The sequence below is a fragment of the Anneissia japonica genome, unplaced genomic scaffold, assembly GCF_011630105.1.
Source record: "Anneissia japonica isolate Jap-2015-1 unplaced genomic scaffold, ASM1163010v1 scaffold466_len1169948_cov191, whole genome shotgun sequence".
In the NCBI taxonomy this organism is placed as follows: Eukaryota; Metazoa; Echinodermata; class Crinoidea; order Comatulida; family Comatulidae; genus Anneissia; species Anneissia japonica.
This window is the reverse complement of record NW_022689540.1, coordinates 335,563-354,215: the sequence shown is the minus strand read 5'-3', so window position 1 is coordinate 354,215 and position 18,653 is coordinate 335,563. Positions and strand designations below refer to the sequence as shown.

Sequence of the window (18,653 nt, the reverse complement as noted above, 5' to 3'; positions counted from 1 at the left end):
TTTTAAAGCTTTTCCATTTTTAGAGAACTAAGTAGATTAATGTTATTTGTAATTTTTATTAGTATTATATTATTCAACAAAATGAACGGTATACACCATAAATTGATTATAATTTTGATTAACTAAAATGGAATAAAATCAGTAAAAGTACATTAATGAATAAATATTAATAATAACTATAATTGTATGTCCAATATGGATAGGAAAACACAAGTATATAAACTTATATTTTATACAATTGAAAACACATATTAGTGATACTCTCTATTTCCCAACTGATATAAGACATCAAAAGACAAATATTTTAAAACCATTTTATAGATGGAATTTTTACTGATGGTTTCAAGAATCTTTTCTTTAATTTATACTTTTCCTAATGTACTATTAATACTATAAAGCAAATAATACTGTTAAATAAAATATGTAAATCCTATTCTATCAGGCTGTCTTATTTTAATGAAGCTAATCAAGTTTGACCACCAATCTAAACAAAGGTCTAATTAAAATCAATAAATCAGTCCTGCATTAATACTGTTATACTGTATTTGGGTATAAAATGAGTGAGATATCCATAAATACCTCTAATCCTCTCTTAAGTAATATGGCATGCTAGGTTTGTACTTCATTCTACCAAATTAAAACCTGTTTATTTTGTTATTATTCACAAATCTATAGAAAGAACTTAATTAAAATAACTTCTATCTATGCTTTTGCCAGAATTTGGAAGTGATGCACTAAGCAGCATTGCTGAGGATATCCAGGGGTGATGAAAGAAGTACTCTCCCCAGAAATGGACTTAATAGTGTTGCTAGTCAGTTTAACAATTAAATATTATGTTATTACTAGTATCACTATCATCATTAATAGTACAATAAATTATACAAATAAAATATACAATAATGTTAAATATACACCATACCATAAGTACAGAGTTTAACTAGTATCACTATCATCATTAATAGTACAATAAATTATACAAATAAAATATACAATAATATTAAATATATTCCATACCATAAGTCCAGGGTTTATGTGTTCTCTTGCTTTCTAGCACGGGCCTCAGTTTTATAAGCGTTCCTATTTGTAAATCATTTCCGTTGCATAGTGAGTGAATAACATTATCAGATCCTAAATATTTCAGATTTTGTGATGCATCAAGATGTGATGTGCTTAGCAGCATTATTGAGGATATCCACGGGTTGCAAAAGAAGTATTCTCCCCATCCAGCTTACTAGTCAGTTTAACAATTAAATAAATATCACGCTATTACTAGTATAACTATCATCATTAATAATATGATGGATTATACCTGTATAGAATACAACTTAATGTTAAATATATAAAATACCGTAAATACAGAGTTTATGTGTGCTCTGCTTATAGCAATAATATTGTAATATAGTAATATTATTTGATTTCAAGTCCTAATTCTTCAGATTTTTGCAAACATTTATCTATTTCCATCTAGAAAAGAATATGTACAAAAGAGGTTTAAACTTTTTTTTTTGTCTGCCTTCAGAAGGTCACATCTTGACACAAACAAGATTGATTACTTTAATGCATTACCCGCAAGCTTAATCGCAAAGCCAATGGGGTTTTCAGAAAGGTTTTTTTTATTTAACACATACCCATTGAAGGCACAGATTAAACTGGATTGGCAAGTGCACAAGCCTACATGCGTTACAAAATGTATTATATACACACACACGCACATAACAGAAAGTGAATTGCTGAACACCAGAAGAATCCAGCTTACACATAACTACTGTAACATCTTAATATTTAATTTGAAGGACATATCATTTGACTTGGATAGTTTAAATTGGAAAAGATAACAATTTGGTATTGTTAGTGGAGTTGTTGGTGCAGTGGTTGCATTTCTATCTCTCAACCTTGAGGTCAGGGTTCGAACCTTCACTGCGTTTCGCTTGTGTTTTTGGACAAGGCACATTACCTACGTTTGTTTCTCTCCACCCAGGAATATAAATGGGTACCCGCTGGTTCACTACTGAGGAGGAAAAAAAGGCAGTATGGAAAGGAACTGGCCACCCTAACACACAATACCGAGTCTTAGTACGATGGGCTAACAAATCATTCCCCTACGTTCCGTAATGAACCTTTAGATGGATGAAATCAGTTTGACTACATACAACCCATTAAAATAGTGCTCAACATGTTTAGCAATGGTAATGAAATTTATGCACTGCCATTTAAGCAACCGAGTATCAATGGAGTCATTTCTTAAATGGAGCAATGGAAGAACCATGTTTTATGTGTGTAGAAATTGAATTCCAAAGTTTTGGTGCTGCAAAGAAAAAGATCTATGCTGAATAGTTTTGTATTCTGTGCAGTAGAGAACAAATGTAGTTTAGGTCCACTACATCATCTGAAAGCCTCATCATCATATTACCAAAGCTTAAGCTACAGTACATTCAACCTGCTTTAATGCTTGGAATTCCACTTCCCATTCCATGTTTCAGTTGCTGGCCATAAGACTTTCAGGATAAGGACAAACCGTAAGCACAGTGTGTACAACTGGTTTGTGTTCACTTTAAAAGAACTCAGTACTTTCAAGAAGAGTAGGGGTTACCTCAGTGTGCAGGTCCCTCCTCTTCTATGGTTGTGAACAGATGAAGGTGCGTCTATGGCAGCTGAGCGGACATGAAGCTATCTATTAGTGGAAAATAAAGTTGGATGAATACATTTACGATTGTGAACTATTCTGCCTATTAAAGCTGCGATTCAAGATTATTTTCAACATTTATCCTTCCAAAATTAGCTTATGAACAGACAACGAAATGTTATAAATACTCAAGGTTTAGTTTTATAATTATGTAAAAAATTACAATCTTTCAACTTCTGCTATTTGAATGTTTGATTGTCTGCAGCTACAATACATCTTTTTGAAGGTGGGATTGGAGTTGGTTGTCCTGACAATTAGTACATAGAATTAAACTTGTTTTTGTTACACTAAAGTTTTTTGCCACTAATTTCGGTCCACCAGACTGTACATTATGCCACTAATAATGGTTGGTGAATATTGATAAAGTCAAATACAGCATGGTTTTATCTCGGTGGTAAAATAACTTATATTTCTCGTGTGCATATTTCGGAAGTAGAATTTACTACTTTACATCAAGTTGTTTTAATTTGTGGGCCAATACTCTTTGCAATAACATGTATAAAACAGTGAGCAAAAGGGTGTTCATACAGACAGTGAGTGGTATATTACAATGTTAAGCATATTTAATGTCTAAAAAGTATTGCTTATAAAGACCTAACCTTTTCAGAGACATAGAGTTAGTTTGTCGGAAAATTATACCATCACAAGTGACTGTAGGAAATTTAGATTGATTGTAGAATAATTCAGTAGGCTCTGAATTATCAACAGTTTTTTTTTTAATGTATTTTTTTATACAGTAAATGAATTAAAAATTGATATTTCATTTCATATATTCAGAAAATGCCCTAGGGATACAATGAATCCCACTGACCTAATACAAAGTGTCATAGTTGAATAATTTTTGCTTTTGAAAATGTGTCTAGATGGGTTAAAGTTTAATGCCAGTACTTGCAAGTTTACCAAGGTAATTTAGTGAAAGAATAAAAGTTTCATAAATGAAAAGGCTGCTATTGCAAATGAATATAATAAAATCAGCTATTAGGCCACTGTTTTCATACCTTTCCATTATTATATTTTTTATTTTATTCAGTTTGAAACCAACAGCGAAAACCACCACTAACAGGTTGAACATATATTTTGAAAAATGCCATTTCTAAAGAATATTTTTCTATTATTGATATATCCAATATTTTACACCCTCTCGTGAAATAATTTGTACTTACCATTTTGTTTTGTCTTGTTTTGATGGTGATTATTATGTGCATAGAGACTCGTTACAACCATTCGACGTATGATGAATGATGCGGTACTTACATATTTTTTTGTATCCAAGTTCGGCACTTAGTGCAAATTATTATAGTGCTAAAATACAATGAATTTAATCCATGGGAAATCGGTTATTTAGTAGTATTCGGATGATAAGAGACATCAAAATGTGGCTAAGAGGTACATAATATTTGGAATGATGGATGAGGCTATCATAAAAGACTGTAGTGCGAGATTTATTAAGTAACTGTACTTGTTTGAGGGTCACAATTTTATAATGTTCTTCTAATGGTGGAAATCAGTTATTTAATTGTATCCCGGTAAGAAACCTCAAAATGTGTTGGGTATGTACTCCTGTTTAAGTGCCGCGATGTTAATTCAAAATAGAATAAGTGGCACCTAACAAAATAAAAATCATGGTTTTTGTTTTTTTTTTGTCTTCTGGAGTATTTACGGTAATGCCGGTGGCCTGTGACATTTCAATATACTAGTGTGGCACTTCCAAACCTTGACACAGACAAGGAATACACAATCTTCATACTTGGTCTTTTCTGGGTTTTTATTCCCCATGAAGAATACTTATACAGACACTCTGTTCTTAAAAGTTGAATGTACTCAAAATTGGCAGCCAACAAAAGTAATTAGAACACAACCAAGGCAATGTTGTTGATGATTCTTTGGTGAATTACTAATTTCTGATGAATTATTTTTTAGTACAGAGTGGTGTGATTAAGCTTAAACAACAACAAAAATTTCACTCAAAACTGTTACTAAAGTGAGAATCTTTGAAATAGGAGAAATGGTTAAGGCATTGTTGTTGGTGTTGCTCGATGCTGTAATTATGTTAACACTACTAACAGTAGAATCAGGCAAAATTACAGGCATTGTAGTGCAAGTATACATATGTGGCAAAGACGAGCCAAACCAGTCACTCGTCGCAAATCCTGTTTTGGAGATAATGGCCAAAACGTGCTAGAATTTCAAAATGTTGGAAATCAATTTTATTGCACTAAACTAAACTTTATATATCCATACATCATGCTATGCTGTTATTTTCCTCATTTTCAATGTTAAAACAACAATTTTTAACGATTTGGTGATGGTTTCTGCCTAAGAAATGCCTGAAATCGTAAACTTTGATTTCTCAAATATTGTTCTTTAAACAGCTGTATGTTTAAACTTTTGTAACTTAATAAAAAAAAGTGTCGGATTTAAATGATTCTTTTACCATTTCATAGCTTTCATTTTACTGTTAAACCCTGTATTAATAATTAAAAATTGATTTTTCCGACGAGAGACTGGTTTGGCTTGTCTTTGCCACATATGCTGACCAACATAGGGAGACTCTAATTAAGTTATGTTGTTATTAGATAAAAGCATCATATGTTACTTGCTGACAGAAATCCTATGAATCTCATAACAAAGATATCTACCCTCCTCTGTCACATTAAGTGCTACTTGAATCATGGGCATGTTAGCTCAAAGGAATCATAGAAGTCACTACTACTACAAATATGTTAAACATGTTAGATGTGGACGCTATTTACTGTATATTACTACACAAATGTGTGCAGCTGCATTTCGTATTCATTCTTAAAGTCATACAAAGTTCTAGATTTAAATACACTTCTTTTTTTTTTATAAAAACCAGTAAAACTTTTCTCAGGCTCAGTGTTCATATTCTTTTGCCGATTTCAGGCTGAAAATGTATTTATTTTGTTCTCGGTTTTAAACATTTTACAAACATGGAAAATTATTATAGTACAGCATTATATTACTGTATTGTATTATAGAGGGTATTACATACTGCAAATAAGAATAAAATATATTGGTTTTCTATTTTCTTTTGTTTTTTTATTAAAACCTCATTTGACATTTTAACTCACCCGCAATTTGTTCTCATTTTTATTCTTAATTTTTTGGCAACTTCAACCTCAATGTTCTTATAAAATGTGTTCTTATAAAAAAAAATTTTAAAAAGTGTACTTCAGCATATATTGTCTGTCATAAAATCTTTAAAAAAAAATTGGAAACATAAAATTTTAATAATTTTAGACTTACTTTTTATTAATATAATATGCTAAGATTTAGACATAATATTAATTAATTGTCATTGACTATTGGAAATAGGACAATACTACTAGCATGTCTCATGTATTCATTTTCTATGAAGTCAATCTTAAAATCTTATACAGTATTTAGATTTATGAAACAAACTGGCTTTAATTGGTTTAAGCTTTACATTCATCACTTTGTCATAAAGTGGTCAAAAATAATGATTGCCAAAATATTGATATTATATTAAAAACATGTACTTTAATATTTAAATATTTTTCCTTATGTATATGTATAAGTTAAATGATGTATTTATTGGAGTATATGTGGGGAAAAATAATGAATGCTGATATATTGATATTCTATTTAAAACATGATTTAGATTAATAAAACAAACTGACTTTAATTAGTTTTAGAAGCTTTATATTCATCACTTTGTCATAAAGTGAGCAAAATAATGATCGCTGATATATTGATATTATATATTAAACATATACTTTAATATTTAAATATTTTCCTTATGTATATGGATAAGTTAAATCTCTTTTTTTGTGTGGTGAATCGAAGATGCTTCACACATCAATTAGAAAAACATTAAGAATTGATATTTGATTGTAAAATCTTTTGTTGCTATGGTGAAGAACTCAGCACAATAATAATGTTGTGCACAGTGATTGGGAGCTGTGGCATTATTTGCTCAGTTCATTTTTCCTGTTATTACAACATTGAATATTCAATATCAAAATATTTGTTACATTCCTGATGAATATGATATTTGCATCTTTGGATTCTTGGGTATTTTTATAAGAGGATTTTATGCTCTGATCACAACCAAATTTGTGACAAATTCATGTGAATTGACCATATATGGGTGTGATATGACACTATCATGCCCATATATGGGTGTGATATAATGTTATGACCATATATGGAAAAAAATTACACTAATTAAAAAAAAACTTGATATTGGTAAAATAAAGTAATATTATCTATATAAGAATTAGTAAGTTATATTATTTTTACTATTTTGGTTAATATTATCATTACTACTACTTTTATTACTATTAATGGTTTTTTCATTAATTATAAATTTTCTTTTTTTCTGTTTGATAATGATTTCCTTACTTTTCTTGTTTTTGGATTTTTATGGATAGTAGTTTAAAAAAAATTTTAAACAGGAAGAATATAGACAAATCAAAGTTTTTTTGGCTGCTGTGAGTTTTTGAAAATAATTGATTTTCTTTACAAAAATTGTAACATATTTTGCACTGGTTGATGTGTATTATGGCAAGTTATTATTGTTGGGGTTTTTAAAAATGTAATGTATGGTAATAATAACTTTTTTTTCATAATTTAACAAAGTGTCTTTGAATCTTTACAACTTCATTTCAAAATAATAATATTATTTCCTATATTACTATATTATTATACCCAGTAATGATTGATTTTTTTTAAATTTTTTTTTTTTTTGCAAACTTAATAAACGACATGATTTTGTAGTGCCTTGGAAAGGCAAGATAAAATGTAAATATTTTTTTTCCAAAAGGCATTATACTCTAGCACACAATACATAATATTGCAATATAATTATCAATGATCTTTTTTTTCTTTTCTGTTGTTCTGAATAGCGCATAAAGACAAATTTTATATGCGCTATACAAGTGATAACCATTGACCATTAAAGAATAAGTTTATTTTACTTACTTACAAACTTTTGATCTGATCACCCCAGTTCCTAATCAATATTATGTATATATTATGTATGAAACCAGATAAACATTTATATAATTGATTACATTAAATTTAATTGTATGTTTTTATATCGTAGGTGCTGTCACTAGGTCAGGAGATTCTTCCAGAATATAAACTTCAATCACCACGTATACATAAGTGGACCATACTTCATTACTCGCCTTTCAAAGCGGCATGGGATTGGATCATTCTTCTATTGGTTATTTACACCGCTATTGTTACGCCATATGTTGCGGTTTTCCTTCTCAGTGAAGGAACATACCAGGAAAATCAGAACACGGAAGGAGATTCGGCAAAGAGTGATACGGGGAATTACAGTGACCCGTTAGTAATCATAGACTTAGTAGTTGATATAATGTTCATTGTTGATATATTGATAAACTTCCGGACTACTTACGTGAATAAAAACGATGAGGTGGTCTCGCACCCGGGTAAGATTGCGGTTCACTATTTTAAAGGTTGGTTTCTCATTGACGTTGTAGCAGCAATTCCATTTGATCTGCTCCTGTTTGGTGCAAGAAATAAGGAGGTGAGTTGAATACTTCATATTGTTCATAGACCATTTTCGCGAAATTTGAAATAAAAATTTCCTATAACCTGGCAAACTACCACTGGGGGACTTTCAGAGGCCAAGCATTTCGCTGTACGTAATTACCATCATGGATTAAATCAATGAAAAAGTAATTAGCAAGATCATATCATTCTGTTGTCTACTGCTGCTATAGCAAAGGTCGGTGCTCTGTTTGTAACTAACCAGCTGCTCAAGCTAGGCTGTTGGAAGTCCCTTAGTGAGTTGTGAGAAGTTGGTGGCACTTTTTCAAAATTAATACGATAAAATGGTCAACAGCTACCCTCAAATGACCTGTCAGATTGTTTGACTAAATTTTAAACCACTCATCCGTCAATGCGCAATTGCTTGGTACAGCGTTTGCAGTTTGGTTTTTGTCAAAATGGGGTAGTAATAATGTGATAAGCACATAATAAAATAAGGTGGTTTGAGGTAATTTTCAACTACTTGAGCGTAATTTTTGGGGGCGCGGCTAGGGTGGCACGAGTATTTTTGGGAGGGGCGTGTGCCCTGCACATACCTAGATACACCACTGCACTCATACAAGTCACAAAGTTAGAAGGTATACCGTATACACGAGTGGTATTCATGAAAAAGCTACTTAAATTCCCACATGGAATGGATACAGTATTAGTACCTTTGATATGACATTGGCTTTTACGCATATAATTTATTGTTATATGTGTAAATGTGTCAATGAAGGATTAAACTACCTGAAGCAACCATATACCAAATAATCACAGTTGCAAAGGCTGTTTCGTTCTCACTTGAAGTTGTTCAAATATCGCACATCATTATGACTCAAGTATGAGTCATTTAATGGTAGCCTATTAAATAATCCGACATGCTTTGAAAGGCTAAGAATCTAAGTGGTCTAACCCTTTAATGATTGTACGTGAAAAAAGAGTGTCTAAAAATACATTACTAAATTGTTTCCCTCGGATGAGTGTAGGGGATTTTCTTCTGGTGTACTGCCCATTCTCCACCAGAAGGACCCCAATAAGTATTGGGTTACCCATGGTGTTTATGCATATTGCAGTAAAATTAGGCCTATCCTTAACAATAAGTAAGCATTCTGTAGGACTAACTTAAATAATAATATTAACAAAAATTACACATCGGATAAATTTGGAAGTAGCTGTATTATAGAAATTGAATAAGCTACAGAAGTTTTTTTATAGGAAATATTTCTTGTTTAAAATTTGTTCTAACATTAACATTAACATTTTCTGTATGTCAACTTCAGCAGTTAAAGAATTTAATTATATGTTTAGGAGGTTGTTGAGTTGGTAATGATAAATGTTTTGATACCGATATTAGGTTTCTTGATCAATGTGCTTTACAATCATTATTAATCGTTCATTTGATACATGAACGATCATGTGAATTATTTATCACTACCGGTAGCTTAAAAACTTGTGCACTGACATGCAACGTTGCCTCCTGAGAACACCTATTTCTGCATATTCAACACAACTCTATTAAACATGACTTAAAAAAATAGAAAAATTATAACAGTGTACATGGATTTAGGATTTAAATGTGTTAAGATTAAACATTAAATTTATCTAAAAAAAGATCAAATAAGCATTTATCAACTTCCAAAGGTACACAAGTACAAAAGTTTTTACCTAATTGCATACTTATTACAGCCCCTCCGCCCTTTGGGCCCCCTCCCCCTTTCGGACACCTGTGGATCCTCCCCTAGCCAGTCAGGAGGTTTTGGAAAGATATCTAAACCAACTAAGGCTTCACCTATAGAATCATTAGCAGTGGCGGACCGTCAAGGCAAGCAAGGTTTTCTCCATTTTCTTTAGCATTTCTTAGTCAAGATCTTCTATATACACCTTAATTTTTCAAGTGGAATGCTACAGTTCTTTGGAATAGGAAAGTTTTTCAATGTTTGGCCTACTTTGGTACCTAGGATATTGTCACAGTCGGGCCTATCGCATCGTACTCTAGCTGCTTAGAATTTCCGCATGGCTGGTCTTCGATATCAGCCAATCACGTATTCAGTGAGTCAATGGAAGTCAGAGCATACCCTGCAATGCTTAAATTTGATATTGGGACAACCGTGTGGTGGCGTCAGAATAGCCAGTTTAACACTGGAATGGAAGCAGTGCTTCCATGACAATGTGCGCACACTCTTTTCTTTTTCACAAATCGGGAACTCCACTGCTGATCGGGTATTCTATCTATAAGCCTAATCTGAATGATTAAAGTTAAAATATATTTACATACATATGACCGGTGTAGAAGAAACTTTGAATTATTATTATTTGAATTGAAAGTTGTTAAAATACAGGAATAAGAATTCTTTTGAAGAGAAGACAACCATGCCGGTATTAAAAATAACATAGGCCTACATTGTATTTTGACTATAGAACGCAATCTGATTCTTAATAAGTAATAGGCTTACAAACTTTTCCTATCACTAGCAGGCCCTAGCATCAGTGGCGTAGGGGTCTTGAAATGGAAGGGATCTAATCGAGTATTTTTTTTCAGGGGTAGGGGAAGGGAAGTGCACGCCCCTTGCATATTTACCCTACGGTCTGCCACTGATCATTAGAGGATTTCATAACCACTCCTTTTTTTCCACCTTTTTGTCTGACTTTAAGGTATTTTCAAGGATGTCGTTTGCAATACAATAGTAAAAATATACACTCTTAACAACTATATTATCTGAAATCCTTCAAGCTTGTATTGACGTCTTCATTTCACGCAAATTTTCATTGCAAGGGTTGAGCCTTGCTGTCCAAGGTTTGTGTTTAAATTGTCAGTGCACCCTCGAACAATTCCCTTTTGTCTTGCCTGTTATGTTTTACTTGCACTAACAGGCATTGGTAACGCGGGCGTAGGCGCAAAATAGATGCCGGTTATGTCATCCATGATCATCAACTCTTTTGAGACTGTTTGGCAGCGTTCAAATTACGCTATCTATCCAGCATAGTGTTCGTGCACTCATGCATATCATTACATATTCATAGCCAAGTCAGCACAACTCAATTAATGGATTACTAAATTAATATTCATTAATTTGCATTCTATTATAATTATCCGTGTTCAGAAGGCATTGTATTAAATTCAAGCGCTTATTGCAAATTGCAATATTCTAATTATTTTCTACACGATAATATATAAAGCTCCTTACTAAATGTTAACATATTCTAATATGCAGATCATGAAACCTTCTCCATATTATTATAACTCTTCAATAAAGACCAATAGTTGGACATTTTTTCTACTAAATGTCTCTAAGTAATTTCCAAGGTTGTATTATTGATGATACTGAACTGTTTGACAATTAATATCATGTACTCTGATAGAAATTTGTCAACATGATAATGCGTTAATCCGCTTACTGCCTCTTATGGGAGCCTTATTCCATGTGATAAATATTATTATTATTGGCACTTTACTTACTGCTTTTTTACAATGCATTTTTTGATGTGTCTGGTGTCAACTTATTTATCCTGTGGATGAAGCCCCTACACTGATATCATGTACATTTTTTTATGGTTGTCTTTTTTTTCTATCAAGTAAATTAATAATGGTCAATAGGTGTGCACTTAACATCCATCAATGTGCTTTCCAGCACAGCAGAACAAAACCAGAATAAATGGTTGAAATGGGAAAGAAAAACAACACAAATAAAGGAAAGGGGAAAAAAAATAACAAAACAGGAGAGTAGAGGGAAACTAGGGATTGCCAATTAAGAATGGTTTAAGATGGTGCTTAAAGATCATCAAATTAGGAGACTCTTGAACAGATTGTGGAAGTGAATTACTGAGCTTGTGGCCAACAACTGAAAAGGACCTAAAGGAAATAAATAAGCATTTGTAGGCTGTGGTCACGTATATAATGATTTTTTAATGTTGTTCTTGGTGTGGCCCGAAATTGCTGGTAATGTTTGAAGTACTTTTGCTGGTGTATGGATACATTACCTTAGTTTGTGGTCATGGCCCCTCATTGTATCTTTATCTTTTATTTATTATATTAATTTATGCACATGTTCTAGACTTTGCCATTAAAAGACTTTTATTATTATTTTAATTGATTAAAATCGTTGTCTTATATATTTGAAGTGGCAATCCCTTTCACAAGACAAACACAACACATGGTACTCCACATAAAGGAGGTTTCATTTATGCTACTTAGTTTTTATTGTAAATCCAGTCACTTGATAGGACTTCAGCCCAGGATTCTTGAATTGAAAGGCAAGCATCTAACCACCAATCTACGGTACATCATTTCTATTCTGTTTTCATGTGTCATATCATGGAGGAATTAGTTTCCTACATGGTCATATCAAATTTGTTCTTTTCTTTCATTAACCCTTGCGCTGCAACAGCTTCTGTTATATTGGACACTTGGTTCAAATGTATAGAGACCAATGTGCTCTGGAAATTGACATCAATTATAATTATTATTTAGTTTAGGGATACATTTAATATAATAAGCACTATGCATCCTACAATAATCTGTGATATTTGTCACATTGTCTTAGGCTCATGTGACACTTCACTGGTGTATGCATGCATGTGCGTTTCCAGATATAATTTATTTGATGCAATGTTGAAACCTGTGAAACTTGGGGGCTTATATATTGAAAATTTGACTTACTGAATTCATGCGACGGTGCCCATGCATATGATTTAGGTATGTTTAATGCCCTCATGGGTTTGTAGGTGTATTGTGGTGTAAAGAATACGTAGCCAATTTAATATACCATGCATAAAGTGATCATCTTGATGGATGGGGGATCACTTCTGGACATAATTGATTTACTAAAGTACCTTGGTAAAAATTGTAATGTATTGTTAAACATAAAATCAAATCAATAATTTTTTTATATCTCCGGTTACAGTCCATTTCCAAATGTCTACCGTCTTTCAATTTCTTGCTCGTTTGTGTCCGAAGTTTTTAAATGGAAGCATAATTGACTATATACTTGTATTAAATTTTATTTATAAGTTAATGTCCCTAAAACTGATGTTGTATTTTTTATTATTTGAATACATAAAATTTGTAAACACATACATTATAGATTTCTCCTTTTAATAAATTAAATATTAATTTATAATGTATAATTTTATTAAAAAGTGTTTGACTAATATTCCTGTAAGTTTTGTTTTTTTTTGTCAAATTCTTTTTATTTTCTTTGTATTTTATGACTGTTTCTGTAAATAATGTACTTAACCCCTTAGTTGGCATAGTGTTAGCATTGTTTGCAGGATTTACATGAAACGACAACTTCCTATTTGACCTACTAGAATGCTTTGCACCGATCTATTTGCTCGCCTTTCTTATTTAGATATGCATGGTTTTCAAGACTATGATATCGTATGCTGAACAATGCATTATTGATTGATATCTTATCCTTACGGCTGACCATGAAATTGTACTGCAGATATAACGTTCGACCAATTTCGTTTATTAACAATTTCGTATTTAGAATGTAATAAAATATATTGTGCAACACTTTGAAGCATTTAGATATTGGATTACAATCTAAAAATAGAATTTTTTTTAAATCTAATTTTATTTTGTAAATTTTAGTATTTTTTATATTTATAAATAGGAATTCTGATTTTTTTTTTGTATAATATAATTTGATAATTGAATTAGTGACAATGAAATATTAATAGGATTGTTGCTATTGCTGTAATTATTTTTGTTTATGATTACTGTTATTAATATTGTTATGATTATATCATAATTGTTATCAGTATGGTTTAATTTATACTTACATTTATAATTTATATGGTTGTTTTGTTATTAACATTATTGTTGTCACTATTATTATATATTATTATTATTATATATATGTTGTCATTATTATTATTATTAACCATATCTTGTACTTTTGAGTTTTTCAAAGTAGTGGGTTGCCTATTTATAGAATTTGTGATAAATATTATTGATATTTATTATTGATCCCAAAATATGGTTGATATTTTTGGAATATTAACATTATCATTTATAGTAAATAAGAAGATTACACAACAAGGCAAAAAAAAAAAACCAAAAAAAACCACAATATTTAAGAATACAAAAAGTAAGCTGAGTATTAGTTTCATATGTGAAGTACCTCCATTAGATTCTTCCTAAACCACTTAAAATATTTTCTTCAGATTTCTAGGTATATCCTAAAAATGTTATTATACACTGTGGAAATGCTTATGAAAGTGTTCCAGCTTTGATATTTGATACAATATCTATAATTAGCATTCCATCTGTGGCTATATTTCGTTCTGAGTACTTGTATCTAATTTTATTTGGTCGATAATTACTTTAAGCATGGCCATTATGACATCAATGTTGAATACAAGCTCTCAAACTTGTAGACAAATCTGTTTTATATACTACATCAATAACTACCTTTGCTAAGTATAGGCAATAGAAAATATTTGTATTATTTCTTGTTCTGCATTTTGTTCGTTATTAATTTTGTAAGCTGAACAAAGTACATTGCTTATTTAATTTTTTATCTTTGCTATTAAATTATATCTATTGACTGAGTTTGTTTTAAGTTATTTTATTTAATGTAAACTATACCTATACATGGAGCTTTAGATTTGCCTGACAACACGATGCTAGAACGGAGCATGCGTGAGCGACCTACGTTCTCTGCACAACGTAGATTCAGCTAAATTACGTCCTAGAATTTAGGCGACAAGGAGAAATTAACGTTTTCGCATGCGTAGATGACTTCTTAGTGATGTCATTACATTCTACGTTCTACCGATGTCGTGCTGAAAGCTCCCTAATGTAACAGTATAAAGGATAATATTAGCTATAATTATTCCAGTAAGGTGAGAAGCAGCTGCAGCTTGTCAAATAGCAAATGGTTGCAATTATTTTTAGATAAGGTTATAGAAATTAATTAAGAGAAAAAAACAGATTTTTTTTTAGATGTGATATGCTGGGTCAAGAGGTTATTCAACTGCTTGCTTGAAAAGTTGTTAGTTAGCTGTAATGGAAAGAGGGTCGCTCACAAAATCGTTGTCATGTTCTGTTAAAAAATGTTGACCACAGATACCGCAGGCTAACTTTGCTTATTCTGGCCATTGGTGAAATACGCAAATCATTAGATAGTTTAATTCAAAGTATTAATAGATTCCAGTTGGTGGAACCCCCTTTTTCCAAAGCAGCATTGATTTGTTCAGTGTGTACATTTTTTGGTTGATACTATACAACCATGATTATTGGCTTTTTGTTTTTGTTTTGGTGTTTGTTTATCTCTGATTGTGGGCCTACGGAAAAGGCGCGATACCAGATTCATGAAGGGAATAGAATCATTTGTTGTATCAAAATAATAGTTCATTTGTATTTATTCAATTTTTTCTCTTTATTTCAGACCACCACATTGATAGGTCTTCTGAAAACTGCGCGATTACTGCGGTTAGTCAGAGTAGCAAGGAAGCTCGATCGTTATTCCGAGTATGGTGCTGCAGTGCTGCTCCTCCTCATGTGCACTTTCGCACTTATTGCGCATTGGTTGGCGTGCATCTGGTACGCAATCGGAAACGTTGAACACGGCACCTTACCAGATGATAAAAAAATTGGCTGGTTGGACAACCTGGCAGAACAGACTAACCAGCCATATAATGGCAGTCTTGCTGGTCCATCGATACAATCTCGATACATAACAGCACTATATTTTACATTTAGTAGTTTGACAAGTGTAGGATTTGGCAATGTGTCGCCAAACACGAATTCCGAGAAAATATTTTCTATCTGTGTAATGCTAATTGGCTGTAAGTAGATAATTTTTCTTGCTCTTTATTTATTATTTGTTGTTATAATTATATTTTTAAAATAACTTTTAATTAATTTATAGCCATAATCAGATTTTCTTTATCATTTATTTTTCTTTTTGTTGTATTTTTCTCATGCTCCACATTAATGATATAAATGGGGTAAAAAGAATAAAAATTCACTTCTTTTTTTTGTAAAAGATCTTTAAATCAGGAAATGTGTATTTATTTTATATCATAAATGTTGCAATTGAATTGGTGGACTGTAAAACTAAGTGTAATTAAAAAAAATATTTGATTGTATTTTTTTCTCCTTGAAGCTCTAATGTATGCCAGTATCTTTGGTAATGTCTCCGCCATTATACAGAGGCTTTATTCGGGTACAGCACGCTATTATACGCAAATGTTGCGTGTCAAAGAATTTATACGTTTTCACCAAATACCCAATCCTCTCCGACAACGACTTGAAGAGTACTTCCAGCACGCTTGGTCCTATACCAATGGCATTGATATGAATATGGTAGGTTCCATCACAAATGCTATTAATCTAATAAGCTGTGGTTTTATCGTTGAAGTGCCTATTATATATTTTCAAGGGAATAGGTTCAATTCCTCTATGTGCGAGTGTGCAATTTACCACAGAAACGATTAATGTGATGTGCAGGCTTTTGGGGGTGGCACCTGCTTTTCCCCGACAGATGTCCTTTTTCCCTCGACCGAGAGGCTAGCGTCCATACCTTCCTCAGCCTCACCAAATGCTGCATCCCCTTCAGCTTGGCCCAGACCCACCTGCTTGCCCACCCACCCCTGGGCCTTGGCATTATGACTGGCATGAACATAATAATTATGAGCCTCCGGATTATTAGGATTAGGAAAATACTAATGCTATGTGTTTTAAGACTAATTTAGAACACAGCACTTAACTTATTTTGGCATCAAGGTACATACAAAAAAAAATCAAGATACCGGTCCAGAAAATAACATGAACAAGTTCAAAGCCAAGGATTACACAATTATAATACAACAAAAAGCAGATTGAGAAAACCATTTAACAGTGGCTGGTTGGGTGACTCTCCAATTAAAAAGATAATACCAGCATTACGAATATACTTGTACAATACTTACATATCATTGTATGGAAATATGTACAATAAAAAAAACAGAAGCTAAAAGTTCTGCCCTGCTTAAACATGTGCTTGGTGAGCATTAAAAAATCGAAGTCTTTGATAATCACATATATCAGCAAATGATATTGAGTTCATACAGGACAAAGTTCTACTACTAATCTGATGATTTTATTAAGCACTCTGATTGTGTATAATATAGATGCATAGACCACCTCAGATTTCCTCTTACGTAGGAAGACTTCTGTGAATAATCGATTTGATTACAGGTGTCTGTGAACGGAACAATATGAAAATGTCAAGCACATAAAAGAATATTTCTCACCTTAAGTGAAGATGCACTTTTGAATGTAAATATTAATGAATAATGCTTGTAGACTGAAATAGTAGTGGTGGTGGATCCAGATTTTTTTCTTTTTTTTGAGGGTGGGGGGTGGGGATGGTGTGGATGCAGTAAGGAGTCCCTACCCGCCTCTGCCTTCAACATGGTTGAAGCTAAGGTGACTAAATTTAATAATAGGCACCTCAAATGCCCTAAAATGATACTCTCAGACTGTAAAAATGATTTTTTTTCAAAACAGTGCTCCTCAACAAAATTATCGTATTCTTCCCCCTACCCTAGACACCCCTCCCCTCACGAGTGTTGCGAAGGCCTAAATAAGGTCAGTAGTCTGTTCTATGCTGGAGGTGCAAAACTCAAATCCAGATCAACCATGGTTCATGTATTATAATATTAAAGGTTAGGCCTAATAATGGACAACAATAATATAGGGAAAAAGTACCAATTTTTGAACAAACATTTTCAAGCACAGGCCCTCTCAACAGGCCCTCTCAATCCTGGTGGGGAACTAGGTCCCCGTGTCCAGAACTTCTCATTTTCAAACCTGCCTATAGGGCTGTATGTTTACCTTATTTGTAACTTCTTCACAATGTAAAAATAGGTTGAAAATAAATTTTATGATACTAAATGTATAATTTATTTTTATGTGATGATAAAATTGCTGGAAAACAAAACTATATACACTTTCTTCTGATGGAATGTTCTATTCAATATTAAATGTATAATTTATTTTTATGTGATGATAAAATTGCTGCAAAACGAAACTATATACCATACTCGCGCGAATAAGCGCCCCGTTGGAATAAGTGCCCCTCTCGAATAACCACCCCTCCTAACGTAAAAATTTTCTTAAGCGCCCCATTTTAATAAGCGCCCCTTATAATAATATCATAAGATTTTCTTTTTAGCAAGTCAATAATCCAATCAATCCTGGGACTGTGGTTGTTGGCATGATTTGAGCTGCAGAGTGGAAATGCGTTCTTCTTAGGTCAATATCAAAATGAGGATATTTCTCTTGGACAGATGAGATCCCTGGACAGACAGTATATATCCAACTTTTACATATTTGTCTATGCTTAGTCCTACTCCTCTTTTTCTTTTTTTTACCTTTAGCACATTCTCATCTGAGTTTTTAAGAAAAAATACAATTATCCTGCCATCCTTC

At 32.3% G+C, this 18,653-nt stretch overlaps 1 protein-coding gene across 6 annotated transcripts in view; it reads left to right on the top strand.

The window, feature by feature from the left end:
• Positions 1–18,653, top strand: part of LOC117125105 (potassium voltage-gated channel unc-103-like) — a 70,073-nt gene that overhangs the window by 33,723 nt on the left and 17,697 nt on the right. For all 6 annotated transcript variants that reach the window (XM_033271539.1, XM_033271516.1, XM_033271507.1 and 3 more), the window contains 3 exons: positions 7,773–8,225; positions 15,625–16,024; positions 16,345–16,544. In XM_033271539.1, coding sequence (XP_033127430.1) covers positions 7,773–8,225; positions 15,625–16,024; positions 16,345–16,544 — 1,053 coding nt within the window. The remainder of the gene's footprint in view (positions 1–7,772; positions 8,226–15,624; positions 16,025–16,344; positions 16,545–18,653) is intronic.